The sequence below is a fragment of the Paramisgurnus dabryanus genome, chromosome 4, assembly GCF_030506205.2.
Source record: "Paramisgurnus dabryanus chromosome 4, PD_genome_1.1, whole genome shotgun sequence".
Classification (NCBI taxonomy): Eukaryota; Metazoa; Chordata; class Actinopteri; order Cypriniformes; family Cobitidae; genus Paramisgurnus; species Paramisgurnus dabryanus.
In genome coordinates this window covers 32,043,381-32,060,308 of record NC_133340.1, presented here as the reverse complement: position 1 = coordinate 32,060,308, position 16,928 = coordinate 32,043,381, and the positions used below count along the sequence as shown (strand labels likewise).

The window sequence follows — 16,928 nt, the reverse complement described above, 5'->3', positions numbered from 1 at the left end:
TTAGACAATACGCTTAGATCTTTAAAATAGGGCCCTAAATCTAAAACATCTTAAACTGTGTTCGGAAGATGAACTGAGGTCCTACGAGTTTGGAACGACATGAGGGTGAGTCATTAATGACATTATTTTCAATTTTTGGTGAACTATCCCTTAAATCAAATTCCCTCTGCACGTTTTTTACTTTCATCAAATTCACTTAATCCCGGCCTCAGGCCATTCAGAAATACCGGTTTGTTGGCATAATCCATAAAGAGTCTGATAATTGCTCATTTACAAGAAAACATGTCAGACACACTTGTAAATGTTGTTGGTAACACGTAGTGCCCGTGTTACCTGAAAAACTAACAAAAGCAAGAGATTCATAAAACAGAGTCTGTTAAAACGTTATCAAGTTAGACGTCAGCACAGAGGAGGAACAGAGCTTTAGTACCATACCGGTGTTCGAGCTCAAGTAAAAAAGATTAAAGTATTCCCAGCAAGTGTTGAGCCGAGATTTAAGAGCTCCTGGGCAACATGCAGGTTAATGGGCAACTCATCCAGGTGGGAGGGCGAACCAGAACAGAATAATAAGAAGATATCTCTCTCCATCTTACTTTAAGTACCTTCACAACATGACAGTCAATACTAAAGACTAGAATTCAGAGAATGAATCTTTACGGAAGTAGATGACAGCCATCATAATAAAGTACTTCGGCACTACTATGATTCAGTGATGGTATCAGATGGCAATGCACGGTACAGTTGGATAACCATATTCATATACTACTGTATGTGGTAAAAAGCTTTTCAGAGGGCATTTACACTTGGTCATAGCTATCCGATCACAGAAAATGCATGAAAGGCTCTTAGATATCAGAATTAGCAATACGGTATTTCATGAAAACGTATCTATTTTACAAAGTGGCGATTTCGTATAAATATGTGGGATGTGAATTTCACAAAATGTATGATTTTTCTTTTAGAAATGAAGAATAATGCAAGAATGTAGCATAACCCCTAACCTCACCTCTAAAGGAGAATGCAGTAAAAAGTATGAATAAGATTCATATAAATTAGCAATCTTGTAAAATAGTTACAAGTTGCTATTAGATTGTATTGGCACTGGTATCCATTACTGTATCGACAAACTGTTCAAGCACTTATTTTACCATGGTGAGGCATTTTTTTTTTTTTTAAATAAACTCCCTTTTTGCATGCTAGCATTGGTTAAAACTTCCAAGATGAACTTGATTTAACTGTAAGGTTTATGAGCCAGACTAAAAGTGATGGTGTGGGGAAACATCACGGTAACTTTAACAGTAAAAATATATGGATATGCTTGCTGTGAACTGGCCATCAGAGACAGCCTCGTTTTAGGGTCTTTTAATTGGGCCCTTTGTTTAATTGTCCCCATGTTGAATGTTCCTGTGATGAAAACACGCTAGTGCTTGTTTACTCTTATTGAAACGAGCAGTCTTGTTTCTCAGCGGACTGTGCAATTAGCCGACGCCGGACCAATTAGGAGCTGAGCTAATGCTTATGGCTTTCAACACAGTACGCGGCCATCCGATTTGAGTTAACATCCAGACATGGATGGTACGCAAACGTGAGTCATATGTGTGTCGCATTTCAGAGTATGCTCGATCGCATACTAATTTCCATAAACATTAAGCTTAGAAAGAAAAGAAATGAGTAGAAAATAATCCTATTGGAGAGAACTTAGATGTGATTGACTTTCAGAAATGTAGCTAAAGTTGTAACTCTCTATATCGCCATTTCTGTTTGAAATGTAACATTGCAATTTATTATGAAGTTATTTTCTTACTTAGGTTGAAGTCAAGTAAAGTCAAGTTCAGTACCGATGAAGTCGCATCTGACAGCTGAAAATATGAATAATTATTATAAGCTAACCGATGTGAATCAGTGAAAGTTTTTTATAATTATATTATATTAATAAATTATATTTTAAATGCTAGATTCTGATTAGCCAGAATTTCAATGTTCGTCCTTTTTAAATTACTATCAAAACTAAAAAACTAATATTACACAAAATATATCTTTTAATAATTGTCATTTAATAATTTAATAATAAGTGTTATATTTAAAGTACAAATGATTAAACCAAATAGTGTGTTCATGACATTTAAACGTCTTGTCTTTTCTTAAAACCAAAAGTAAATCTGTTTTCCTTACGAAAGGTCTGTATTTGTTACAAATGAGCTAATAAAATATTTCAAATCAATATTTAATGTTCCTTACCTTACTATTGAGGTAAATAGCAGTGTAATAAGCAAGATAATGTACAGGCAGCCGGTTTTTATCTCAAAATAAACCCCTGTCGTTGGGGCTTATTTCTGCAAAAAAACCTTCTGTCTAGACATGATCACTTACTTAACCAAAAAATTTTTGTATAGCAGCTTGTATTTGAAATTTATTTTTAACCCACAAGTGATGCTTTTTACAATTGCACTAATCTGCTGTTAGCACACACATTTGGGCACTTTGTGATTTTTATTTATATTTTACATTGATTTTATATTTTTTTATCTTTTTAATAAATGTAAAATTATTCAAGTTATGTATTTATTTTGTGTTTTTTTATGTAAATTATTTATCTCAACAACTCAACTTATTTTGAATGTAAAAAGCTTTTTTATGTTCCTGACCCAAAATTCATAATAAAAACGTTATTTTTTTGTGACATCTGATGTTATTAATATAGCAATTAAATATTATAGTAAATATAAATGCAATTTTACTTAAAATTCACTTAAAAAAAAAAATTATATTCATTCCAATACTTAAAACACTAAAATAAAAAAATGCTCTGTCAAGTTTTTACAAAACCTCATGGCATTACATCAAATCACATAACTGCTTTTGCAGTTTAAATTTAGAAATGGCGAGGAAAAAATGTGTTTGTTTTGATTGTGTGGTGAGTTCATAAGACTGCAACGTTTTAGCAATGCTCACAAAACACTGCCGCTGCTTTTATGAGAACAGCAACATTTTCAAACTACAAAGCTTTAACAAATTGTAAATATGTTGTCACTAAGAGAGAGATCAGCAATTTGATTCATGATAATAAAGTGAAAGAGATGGCAAAAAAGTGTCCAAAAACATTAAAAGATTTTACAGCAGGGGTCTCCAGTCCTGTTCCTAAAGCGATGCTGTCCTGCTGGGTTTCACTCCAGCACTAAACAAACACTTCAGGATTAAAACCAGACAGATGTGTTAAAACAAACAAGTCTCATTACGGCTGGAGTTAAACATGTATACCGTGGCTCTTCAGGAACAGATTCATGACTTTCAGTTTACAGTAAGTGGCAATATGTAATGCAGAACTAATAAAAAGTGAAGCATAAGGGTGTCATTTAATGATGCCTATAGATATAGATGATTTTAAGCCTTGGGCATATTAGATACTTCACCAAAAATAAATTTAATTTATCTTGCATCAGCAGAAAAGATCAATACAGCGCTTAAGAAATTTATCAGGTTTATGCCACAGCTGCCCTAAACTAACAGTATTGGTGATTAGCAAAATAATTTTCTGTAACAGTTAATCCCCCTTTAGTCACAGTAGTATTTACTACATACTAAAATATAATTATTGTTGCCATCCATTCAATTTCATATGTTTTACAAGAAATAGTAAAGCACAAATTTTTATTCGGATGCCTAATTATTTGCAGTCCTTAATAGAAAAAAAAAGTTTTAATGGTTGAATTTTACGTTTAATTTATTTCTGACTTCTGAGAAGTTGAATGTGCGGTGTGTTTCTGCTTATCTCATGTTTATCTTGAGTAGTATTACATCCTTCATATCTCCGAAGAGTCCTATTTTTTTATTCGATTTATAAAAGACCGATCAGCTCTACCGATTGTTTCCTGAAAAGCACGAAATCCCAGAGGCGTCCAGCAGGAGGAGCGAGCCACGAGCAAGCAACACACACAAAACATTATCCCACTATCTCTGGATAACTTATGATTCACTACATGTTCGGTCGTTTACATTATATACACTTATGCATAGATTAGCAACAAAACACAGACATTTGATGCAGATTACCACCTGCAACCCGATACAAGCAAAACCCTGCTGCTACCACGGATAAACAAACTATATCCATTGTTTCCATAAGGCTGGCTTACTTGGAAAGCTGAACAAAGCTTTCGTCTCTTTATATCTAAAAAACACATCTAAAACCAAGCTGTCGCATGCAGAGCATTCTCGTTATGAGCTCCTTATGAGCATGACATGTGGGTGTGCTTTTCCAGGGAAAGTGCCCATAAAAGGAATATGGGGTCACTGATATGTAACGGGTACCCATGTTCAAAAAAAAACTTCCGACACTTGTAGGAAATAGGAGGCGTGAGTTTGGCCAAGAAATACTCTGTCACACACTCGACACTTTGCATTTGTTTAGCATGAGGATTTTAACTGTGTTAATAAGTCAGAATGCATGAAATAGCGTTAACCACCCCTAAAAACCACTAAGCCATGTCTTCAATATCTATTGATGGAATATGAAAACCTCTCTCATAATTAACTCGTCCTTGTGCCATCCCAGACATACAGATTACATCTACAGCTTAACACAAATAAAAAATTTCACATTAAAATACAGTCACGTCATCTACTTATATTGGTGTCAACGTGACAAAGCTCCAAAAAAAGCGCATTCATCCATCATTTAATAATCCAAATGCTCTGTCATATAATTATTTCACTTGATTGAATTTTGCAATTTTTTGTCTCCTTTATTCATTTCAGATTAAATGCATTTTAAACAATACGTTTATTTACATGCATATTTATATCGGAGCCTTATAAAAACGTCTTAGTTCATTTCCTCGGACGCTTGACACAGGGAACGGTCCGAGCTCAGGCTGTGTCATTCGTGTGTGCGAGTGTAATGGAGGACAGCATTCGTGTCATTTATCAAACCAGTCTGGAGCGGGGCTGATGAATTGAACATCCCATCTAGCTGGACACATTCATTTCACAAAGAACAGCTCTTTTGCCAGCAAGTGTGACAGACGCAACAGACTAAGACTCGGCTGAGCTCACAGCGGGCACAGCAGAGACCACATATGGCATTAGACTTTGGCGTGCCGTTGAGACCCTTAATCTCTTTAGGATTCATTGTGTAATTGGGATTTGTGTTAATTGACTGGCACCGTAAGAATATAGGCATATAAAAAACCACCATGGCTCATAACCGAGTGTGCGATGCCAAAAAAAAATGGGCAAATCAAGGCTGTCATTTTACAACGGAGCAGTGGCCGCTTATTTATTCCTTAGCCTTGTACTAAAGTATTTTTTGTATTAATTTTCTTCACATGGAGGTCAAATTTCTTAATTTCAAAGTTTAAAGCCAAGAACACAGCGAATCAACTTTGAAAAGTATTAAAAGATTTGTTGGTTCAACTTAAAAAGTAAGTTACCTGGTTGCCTAATTAATTCAACTTAAAAATATTAGTTAACTCAAAAAGATGTGTTTCAGGCAACCAGGAAACGTACTTTTTAGGTTGAACCAAGTTTTTTACAGTGTTCATAAAATACATAAAATACAATCCATTGATGCATTGAAAATAATGTAATTATATAAATGGTACAATATAAAACAACTGAATTGCATTGGCCTTTTATATTATATATGGGTTGTAAATGTTAAATATCCTAAAAAAAATAGGTATAAACAGCTCAGTTGGTAGAGCATTTTGCAAACATTGCAAAAGTCATAGGTTCGATCCCCAACGAACAGACATGCTGACGTAAACCATGTAATGCACTGAAAGTCGCTTGGATAAAAGTGTCTGCCAGAGGCATAAATGTAAATCTATTTCTCTTTAGAGAAGATTGATTTTTTCCTAATGGAAATCTACTGTTGTGCTCTATAGGGAAAATATTCTCTCCTTAATTATGTCTCAATCTATACAATAAATGCATAGAGGTGTTCCTGTGTGTGTATTAAAATGTAATTCTACATTCTTATCTCGCACACATATACTTAAAAGCATTCGCTTGCCCGAGCAAGTTTTAGATAACAGATTGTTTAATTCTGGTGTGCTAAAAGGTTTTGTTAAAATGCTGAAGGGTCCCAGGTGGCGTAGCGGAACTGGACTGTCCTGATGAGCAATCTGTCCAATCAGACGCCATATTGCCAGCGCTGCCCGTAATGAGCAGCCAACATGTGTTGTCATGCAAATGAGCACAGAGTCCTTGCCGCACATCTCAACTCATTTCCCTTTCTGATCTCCGGCTAATTCAACTAATTAGAGACGGCAGTTTTAATGTGGACTGTTCTTCTGTGTTTACAAGACCTTTTATTACACCTGCACTGTTACACACATATAGTTGGTGAAGTATAAATAGGTTGAATCTAAAAGAAATAAAAACAAATAACAACAAGTGCAGGTTAAATTTTACCACAAAACCGACAGATAAAAAATTATTGATTAGAGACAATGACACTATTTGAACACCATGAAGATTTTTTTTTTCATTACAGTAATGAGATTTAGGTGGGAATTGCATGTGCCTAAAGTGAATCAAAAAAGTTCACAGTTGTCCTAAGACAAGAACAGGCATTGTTTTATGAAAGGTTTTGATCCCAACGTGATGGGGCCAAGTAGTCCTAAATATACTTTCTCTATTTGTATGTTTGTTCCTGCAGCAGAGCAAAAGGTTGTGGGTTTGATCCCTGCCTTCTGATCAAATGTTTAATTTAATGCACTTTAAGTCGCTTTGGATAAAAGCATCTTTGCAAAGGCATTTATGTAAACACTGTAAAAAAGAAAAAGTTGACTTAACTTTTTGAGTTTTGGGTGATGTAGTTCACCTAACTCAATTTACTCAGTTACATGCCTCTCAACTTAAAACAACAAGTGGAACCAACTTAAACTGATTAAGTAATAGGCAATTTTTTTTTTACAGTTTATACATATATATGCAGTCATGGAAAAAATAAGGGACAATTTTTTTATTTACTATTAGGCTGTGTTGAAGTAAAATTATCATTTTTCTATGCATTCTGCCAACTACCGACAACATTTCTGCCAAGTTCCTACTTAAAATAATGTTTTTTATTTACATTTATTTACTTTAAAAAATTAAATGGGGAAAAACATGGTCCAAATAACAAAAAATAGGCAGTATTTTCCAATCTTAAAAACTGCAGAGAAAACAAGTATAAATTCATTTTTCAATAACAAAATGCAAATTTTTTACATGCATTTAAGGAACATTTCAGAAATATAAATTTTATGGAATAGCCCAGATTTTTATCACATCTTTAATGTGAGATAGTCTATACACAATGCAGTGCCAAACATGTTTAATTAATGTTAATATGTTAATGCACTACACATGCAGGCATAAATTAAACACTGAATCAACCGCTGTCCTTTTCATTTCATGACACATTTTCACCAGACCTCCAAAATCTCTTCATACTGTATAAACACCAGCGACAAATAGAGCCCCCAACTATTGTTTTCCACCCCTCAGCGCTGCTCACATCCACTGTAACAGCTGGAAACGTCAATCCGAGAAAACACACAATGCATATAATCATAACAATCCCTCTAACTACTATCATAATTAGCATTGTCACATAAAGAAAACACTTATTGGGGAACAAATGTCAGACTGCAACCACAACTCCTGCTAACATTTCACCATTCAACAGACCGTATTAATTATTGAATGTTCACTTGAAGGTGGTTGCCAGGATGTTACCATATGGTTATTATGGTTTTGGTAGGTTCAGTGGTTTTTAGCCTATTGTTATGCAGTTGCAAGTGTAATTAGTGTTTGATAAGGTGTTGTGTAACTTACAGAATACATACACAGGCTGAATCTTAATTTAATTGACATATCTCACAAGCATCAGATATGCAAACCCATATGGAGGTATTTTCACATACATAAAACATGTGCATAATACAGTGTTGATATAATGTACAGTTCATTTCCAGCAGTAGCATGCAATTCTTATCATTAAAAGTAGCCGGTATTCCAAAGAGGTAAAACAGTTAAAGGCGGGGTGCATGATCTCTGAAAGCCAATGTTGACATTTGAAATCACCTAAACAAACATGCCCCTACCCCAATAGCATCTGGACTTTCTTTTGAAAGACCCGCCCCATACATACGCAACACAGGCAACGATGTCGGTAGACACTGCCCCTTACTGCTGATTGGCTACAAGTATGTTTTGGTAGTCGGCCTGACTCCCTTTTCCAAAGCGTTTTTTCAAAAATCATGCACCCCGCCTTTAAGAGGTTTCCAAAGACTCTGATTCTTTGACTTTACCACTGGCCAGCTATAATAAACAGTTTAAAGGGGACATGTCACAATATTTTTTTAAGATGTCAAATAAGTCTTTGGTGTCCCCAGAGTACATATGTTAAGTTTTAGTTCAAAATATCACATAGATAATTTATTATAACATGTTAAAATTGCCTTTTTGTAGGTGTGTGCAAAAATGTTTGGGTGTGTCCTTTAAAATGCAAATGAGTGGATGAAATGCAAACACTGATCACAATGATGGTGGTTTGTTGCAATTGAAACTCATTGGTGCTGTGAAGTATTTTTTTCTCTCTCTTTCTATCTGCACTAAATAGCTGTGCCGTGGTTGGATGCAAATTAAGGGGCGGTATAATTATAATAAGATCTCCTTATGACATCATAATGAGAGCCAAATTTCAATGACCAATTTTGCATGCGCTTGCACAGAATGGTTTACCAAAACTAAATTACTGGGTTGATCTTTTTCACATTTTCTAGGTTCATAGAAGCACTGGGGACCCAGTTATAGCACTTAAACATGGAAAAAGTCAGATTTTCCTGCAATGGCCCCTTTTTAAATAGAGTTAGATAGTGTTCAGAGGCTCGGATAATCCACACTGAATCTGTGCAGTTTATTTCATGGATCTGCAATCTGCAAAGTACCTTTGGAAACACTATGTGTGTCATACATTTACATAAAAAACATTAAGATGTCTTTAAAATATATATCCCAGATCTGGTTTATTTTTCTTATCACATTGTCAAAAATTGTTTTCTCGTTTAAGGTGTGTGTAAAAAAGGTTGTGCATAAAAAATTAAAACAAAATAAACTAAGATAAATTCCCTAATATCCGAATTACTAATTCTTGATGTGAAATGACAGCTGATAAAGTTTGCAAATTTTGCTGAATTTAAATCAGACACAATGTTAAAAACAACTGAATACTACGAAATCAATAAAGCATTTGCTAAATGATTTATATGAATGGTTGGGTGATGTGCCGAACTTTGTGAATGAAAGCTGTCTGTGGAGATTTCTGTTGAATTGTATTGCTCTGATGCTTTACTGTATATGCTGACATGTGCCGAGTAACTGGCCTGGTCCAGACTGTTAAAACTTTAATTGATGGCCACCGTACCGACACCTGAACGACCAAATGAAACGGTGCCAACATCTGCCACTAAACAGCGAGCTGTTTAGAAACCTGACATGATATTAGGAGACAAGAAATGACCTGAAGGGGTAAACACGTAACTCCTGCCTGTAGCAACTTCAGTATAAAACTATTTGCTTCCTTCTTTCAAAAAAAAAAAAAAAAATGGAAGTCTACAGAAAACTCGGTTGGACTTTTGGTTGAACAGTCTGTATCTTTTATCAAATGCAACATTAACTCTACTGAAGTCTTTTTTTCAGCATTATAATATTAAATTTCAGTGTTCGCCACACTCTTTATATTCTCTCAGACAAAATGTTCTCCTATCCGAGTAACACAAGCGTGTGTTAAAGGGAAGATGAACATAAAGGGAAGATGATGGTTCCTGTAAGGTGCTTTTGAAGAACTAGTAATCCAAGGTGACACACCGTCACCCAATCTTTTCATTAACAGTTTTATGAAGCCTTAAACTGAAAGGACTTGCAGTGATATTTCTATAGGACTGCAAGGTGACATCTGCCCTCTATCTCACCTAACCAAAAAAAAAAAAAAACACTGAGGTCATGAGACACGAAGAGGTTCACAGATGTTGAAGAGCACAGCTGTCTTTTACTTTCACCTCTTATCTCTCTTTCTCTTAAATGTCTCTTTTCTCCTTCAGTTTACTAAGCGTCTCTCTCTCTCTCTCTCTCTCTCTCTCTCTCTCTCTCTCTCTCTCTCTCTCTCTCTCTCTCTCTCTCTTTCTCTGATCCAACAAATTCTCATTTTTTAGGGTTGCTGGCGCAAAAGGAAGATCGTGAGATGACAAAGTGTTTCCTACCTGCGTTGCACACCACTTATTTACAGTGAACAGTTACAATAAACTCTCTTATCCTTTCTGAAGCATCCTGTACTTTTTATCGGGTCACAACCCCAAAATGAGTCACATGTCTGAGACAATGCAGGACAAACTGGCAACATGCAAAAAATAAAAGTCAAACATTCTAACGCTATCTCATGGCAATGCGTACATATTTTACGATGTGGCAAATTCGTACAACCACATTTTCCGTAGGTTTTTTACGATTTGCTTTTGCCCCCGTGAGGTTGGGGTGAGGAGACAGTTAAAGGTGGGGTTTCATTATTGTTTTTTATGATAATCATATGTTTCGATTCACATTGTAAGAAATCGTACGACTCAGCGAATTTTACATCGAAATCGATCGAAATTAAGTCACAACCTCAAACTTTGAATAAATAAATGCTGCCACGCCCCCATGTCACGTTCGGTCGGCTTGCCGAGATCTTATTAAGTTTCACAACAACTTATTTCAGATGCTTAAGAGTTATGAAAACAGCATTTAAACATGACTTATTGAAGTATAGTCTCACAATCTCATCTGACGGTAATAACAGCCCGTTTTTAAGCTGCAAAGTACTGACAGATGTTCATCTGACAGAAAGTTTGTTTTATCAGGTATGTGCGTGTACCATATTTTTCCACTGGCAGGACGACTAACATGGCAGGGCATCTCTGGGTTCAATATCAGATATCATATTATATTTCATAAAAGTCTAGTCTAAAAATAGCATAGCATTTTTTTGTGCTTAAAAAAAAAGTACAAAATCGAGAATCTAATCGTGACCTTAGAATCGAAAATGTAACCGAATCGAGAATTTGGAGAACCGTGACACACCTACAATATACTAAAACTTCAAGTGTTGAAATGGAAAGGAAACATTTCTCAACAACAAAGTCATTTTCCTGTTTATCATATCCATGTTAAGTATTTTCGCATTGCTAGACACATCATATCATATGAAGCAAACCCAATACTAAACACAAACCAATGACCAACCACCAACTCAGAACTAAGTATAAACTAAAGCTAAACATAACTATAAACGCTATTAACAAATATGATGAGGTGCTTTTGTAGCTGTCATGACTTAACTTTCAATCACTAGCCTCTATAAAGCATCACATTTCCATTGAAAGCAAGATCCGAACCAAACAATCACAAGAAGATTGACTGAAGGACGGTCAAGTGTGAAGAGGGATGATGGGACAGAGGACGTCCCACCACCCACTGACAGAAACCAGCAGGCGTTTGTTTTCTGGGACGAATTTCAAGTGGTGAAGAAAACAAACTCTAGAGCCAGTGAAAGGAAAATTTCTCTGGCTCATCCGTGGGTTTCCTAAACAGTTATATAGATTATAATTAGATGAATCACTATTCATTAGTACAATAGTATAATCATCCTTATTTTTAGTTTAAGTACAGTAATAATTTATAAGAATGAGATGCAAACAGAAATTTTATGGTTGTACTTTTATGACTGTAGCTGCTTAGTCTGCTTATTAATTTAATAATAATTTATTAATAATAGTGTATATTTAGCCAGATTACAACGTGCTAACAAACACATTAAAAAAGCTTTTGGGTAAAATCAGTCAGTTAGTCAGTGGCGGTGGGCAGGGCTTTATCAGTGTGACGTCACATTAACAAGAGAATCAAAACTGCATGAGTGCTTTAAGTTTAATAGGGATTAAAAACTAAGGAGTAGAGTGGTTGTGTTTACACACATTTATATCCAAACATAATATGCATAATATGTGCCCTTTAATGCATAAACAAAGGCAGCATATGTGTAAACAGTACAAAATGCCTCTCTGTTCTATCGCAAGACACATGAGCTACAAGTGTCATTTAAAGTTATGACTCAATGACAGATACATTACTAATCAAAAGATTAAACTTGGCTGGAATAGCAAACGTTTCCTGCTCATAAAACACATTCTTGTCTAGACATCATATCAATGACGAGTGTAATTACCGAGAGATTCATCAGGGCTCTCCAATGGAGTTTAATCCGATCTGACGCTGAGTAATAATCTGACTGCATTCCAAAGTCAATATCCGTTAGAACTTAAATGTCACATCTCAGGCTGGGTCAGATGCTGTGTCAGTTATCTCCAGACACAGCAAACACTTAAAGGATAAATATAAGTATAAAAGGAAAAATACATGAATAGCTGAATCGTTTCTCATCACAGCCTACATTCAACCTTATAAGAAAAATGGTCAAAAATGGTCCCGAGCTGTCACTGGGGTGGTACCCTTTTAAAAAAGTACACATTTGCACCTAAAGCGTTCATATTAGTACCTCAGATGTACATATTGGTACCAAATGTATAAATTTCTGTTCCCAAATTATATATTAGGACCTTTTTAGTTATTTTAGAGTTCAATATAAACAGCACTGTGACCAAGGGCCCAATCTTTAAAAAAGTATGAAAGAAATTCTATACAGAAAATATTTTTTTTCATCTTAATCCATTCATCAATGTACTCATATGCTGACCACTTATCAACAAGAAAAACAATAGATCAAGTATTCCTCTCTGCTCACATGCTGATCATGCTTGGCATCACAACACTCAGCCTTTGTTTAAATATCAGTGTTTCTTAATAAGGGGTCCAGGGCCAATAGGGGACCTCAGCAAACTTCCAAGGGAGCCTCATGGTGACTTAAAATAATTAAGAACAGTGCTTTCCAATCTTGATCCTCAAGTACCCCCTCCCAGAAAGTTTTAGATTTCTCCTTACCTCCAGAATGGTTAACATGTCTCCCTAACACACTGATGGGTAAAATAGCTGTTTTTAATGAGGAGACCTCTGACATTCTGGGAGGGGGTACTCGAGGACCAGAATTGGGAAACACTGATGTATTAAGACAAAAGCCACAATAAAAAAGCTAAACCAACTCAATGTCAAGATATTTCTCAGTGTTTGGTTATTTTTGTAACGGATACACTGCCAAATATTGTAAAGTAAAAAAGGTTGGGATACATTGCTTATATATCATGCCTCACCCCATTTCTCCTTGTCCATGCACTGCATAACAAAACTTAATTCATGCACCGCCAACGCCGGGTTCACTTCTCACAGTGGCTCTGCAGAAATATGCTGAGCAGCTATTTGAGCGCAGCGTAGGGGTCCAATGCGCGATGCGAAACGCGCAGGAAATGCACGTTCCGTTGAGCGCGCACTCGCGCTGCGCTCCACCAAGTTCCGTTACGCGCACTGGCACATTAAAATAGACCGAATACAGACACGAAGGTTGGTCAGCTCGTACAGTTATTGTAATTGTACAGTAGCAAACAACTGGTTATGACTTTGCTTCGTGTGAAAGGGCATGATGATTTTAATTTAAACAAACACATGTTGGCTACTGGCATGTCTGGATAACTAACTTGCCAATATCACAAAGCAAGCACTGGATGAAACATACTGTTGGGTGTATTAGTTCTCTATTATGCTGCATAGACCGGAGTGCTAAAAAAAAATGAAATGATGCAACGTCTACTTAGTTGTTTATGATAAAGCTAGGATTTAAACTGCATCCGCAACACACTGCATAATCTTTCAATCGCTAATCGTTTACATACAGTACAGTAAAGTGCGCGTTAACAGCAGCGCGCGCCGGTGAAGTGCGCAGCTCTCCAAACAACCTTTACGCACGGGTGCTGTCACTCACCTGACTGCGCGGCGCTCATCTGAAGCACATCGATCGTGAAGACCAAGCAGCAGGAGAGAAGAAAACAAGTCGGCCACATGTCTGCTTAATTTAAGAAGTTATATCTCCACACATAAACATGTTCAATAGAGAAAATCCAGACATTCACAGTCCACCGTGTGCTTCTTCGGTGCGCGCTCTCACGTCTCCGTTTCGGAGCACATCATCCATAAACACTTGTTCGTATTGCTTTTGTGCTGTTTTCGTTTCGAAAGTGTCTTGTGCCCGATTATACGGATCGAGGGACTTGTAACCATTTCATCACCTCGATGAATTCACCACGCAACTTCAGATTGAAAGTTAGACACGCCCCCCAGCGCGCTTTGTTCCGCCCTCCTTTGGTATGAATGGACAAAAGAATCAACATACGCCACGCCCACATACGACAGCTTTGCATATACACCTGCTTCGCAAAGAAGATGGGTTTCAAAAGTAAACATTTGCTTGCTTGCTGCATACTATGGTGGATGGATGGGTACGTTTTTCATCCATATCTATTTAGTTGCTGAAGAAATGGTTAAAATATAAATCGGGTTCCACCAAATCAGTGCTATTTGCATGTTTTAACATTAAAAAAGTTATTTTTTTATCTTTTTTTAACACTAACTGTAATCACACAAATATTGTACTTTTCAAAATGAGTAGGCTATATTAGGTAAAAATGGTTTCTTAATGGAGAATGGAAGCATTTTGGTTACAGGACTTTTGGTAATAGGTTTAGCAAATACATGAAATAAAGTTGTTTTAGCATAAAGACACTCAGAAAATTCTAGTGATTTACCCATTTTTTATATTAAAAACAACAACAATAACAACAAATAAATAATATGCCTGAACATTAAGATTGACATTCACAGTCATAGCATTAATATCATAAAATATACAGAAAAAGAAATCAGAAAAGTAACTTTTGATCTCCACATGGCCTTCAGAAAATCCAGATTATGTAACTTTTTCTTGAAAATGTGACTTATATTCCTAGACTTATATTTCAGAGGGGGGAATGTGTTGGGAAACAGGAGTAAAATCCTGGGGACATGACTAACATGTGCATTTTAATGTGACTGTAAGAAAAGATGGGATTTTGGACCAACACAAAAATATAAAAATATTTAAAGAATTGTATGCTTTATATTTATACTAAATTATAGACAAAGAGAGGATGAATAGATGTAGACATTTTTATTAATGTTTTAAATGATATACTTTAGATTAACATGCATGACACTTTGCTTGATAATAAAATATTTTTTTGTTTTATAGCATGCATTTTATACAATGTCCTGGGGATAGAAATGGCATGGATTCGGTGGAATGGCCCAAATATTACCATTGTGACACCGATGCCCTGCGTTTCCTGTTCTCTGAACTCTGATCTTGCCACTAGAGGCCCTCGCATTACAATCATACAGATGTGTTTTACTGTGACTCAGCATCATCAAACACAATTTCCCTCTGGAAGCCCTGCTCTTTAGGGGCCGTATTTACAAAACATCTTAGGGCTAAGCTATTAACTTGCTGATTTAGGAGAATCTCTTAAAAATATAATAGGTGTGTCAGCCTTAATTTTTTGCTCTAAGAGTCTTTCACAGTCTTTTAAACCTGTAAAAGGTTAGGTCACTAAGACCAAATCACAAACAATGTCTGTTGCCTTCTTTTCATGTACAAAAAGGGCAAGAATTAACAGCTGTTCTTGTGTCCCAGTTTGGATTTCTTTTATGTTTGCATGTCTTACTATCATAGCAGCTTTGTGAATAGGTTTTAGGAGGAACTTTTAGCTACAGTACAGTAAGAACTTTTCCCGCTGTTTACGAGAACTTTTATTTGGTGTTGTGAATACGGGCAAATCAAACATCACCACTCCATCTTTAAACAAACAAATAAATAAATAAACTGAGGTTTCTTTAAAAACATTCAAATTAAAACCTTTATTGTGTAAACTCGGATAGCATCAGACCCCGTGATGGACCTCAGAAGACATCTGTGGGATGTAGTGGAGGGCAGCAGTAGATCAATATCAGATTAGTATAACAGTCCGTTCAGGACAGAACAAGGGCCATTCACACGAGACACGAGGAAGGATGGACTACTGCCAGTAATTCCTTGGCACTTTCTACTCGGAGGTGAAGAGTGAGAAAGATCCACATTTACTTGCACCAGCAATGCTCATCTATTGGTCATCTGACATTTAATATAGTTTTGCACTCATTTTTGTTTTTTGTTTTAAGCAAAGTTTTATTCATTTAACTAAGAAATGAGTAAAACATGTAGCGATGAGATTCAGTGATACTTGGAAAATAAATATTGGAAGGGAATAAGACTTTCAATCTTTCTTGTGAATAGTCTTTTACAGTAAGTTTTAGTGTTCTCTGTGCTCTCATATTTTCAATGAGAATAATGGCTGTTGCGGCAGTAGATTTTTCCATTATCATTTTAGTCTAATAGTCTTGATCTACTTGAAAAGACTGCTGAGCCTGCTAAGTTACAGTACCAAAGCAATTTTTAAACAGTTATTATGAACCTATGTGAAAAGAAGTAGTTTAAAGTCCATGTTAAGTCTAATATTAAGGGCAAGATTGACTAAACGGGGCAAATTAGCGTCATAGCCCAATTCCAAAAAAGCACAGATGAGATTGGTAATATCTGCGGGTTATTTCCTATAAAAGCACAAATTAAATAACACAGGCGCCACAGCTGATTTCCATACATTACAAAAAATGACTTTCTCACTTAGTATTTTTGTCTTGTTTCAAATATCTAAAACTTCTTAAATCAAGATTGGCAGATATTTTTGCTTGTTTTTAGCACAAATTCACTTAAATTTTATATTTTTTGTCTATAAACTAGACTTATTTTCTTAGGTCATTTGGCATGTTAATTAAAGGAATATTCCCTTTTTTTTTTAAAGAAAAATCCAGATAATTCACTCGCCACCATG

General features: G+C 35.8%; 1 protein-coding gene across 1 annotated transcript in view; it reads right to left on the bottom strand.

Annotated features, from left to right (window-relative positions):
- LOC135735693 (receptor tyrosine-protein kinase erbB-4-like) overlaps positions 1-14,260 on the bottom strand; it is a 194,541-nt gene extending 180,281 nt beyond the window's left edge. Inside the window, exon 1 of the mRNA XM_065254188.1 lies at positions 13,952-14,260. Coding sequence (XP_065110260.1) covers positions 13,952-14,030 — 79 coding nt within the window. The 5' untranslated portion in view covers positions 14,031-14,260. The remainder of the gene's footprint in view (positions 1-13,951) is intronic.
- Positions 14,261-16,928: the final 2,668 nt, after the last annotated feature.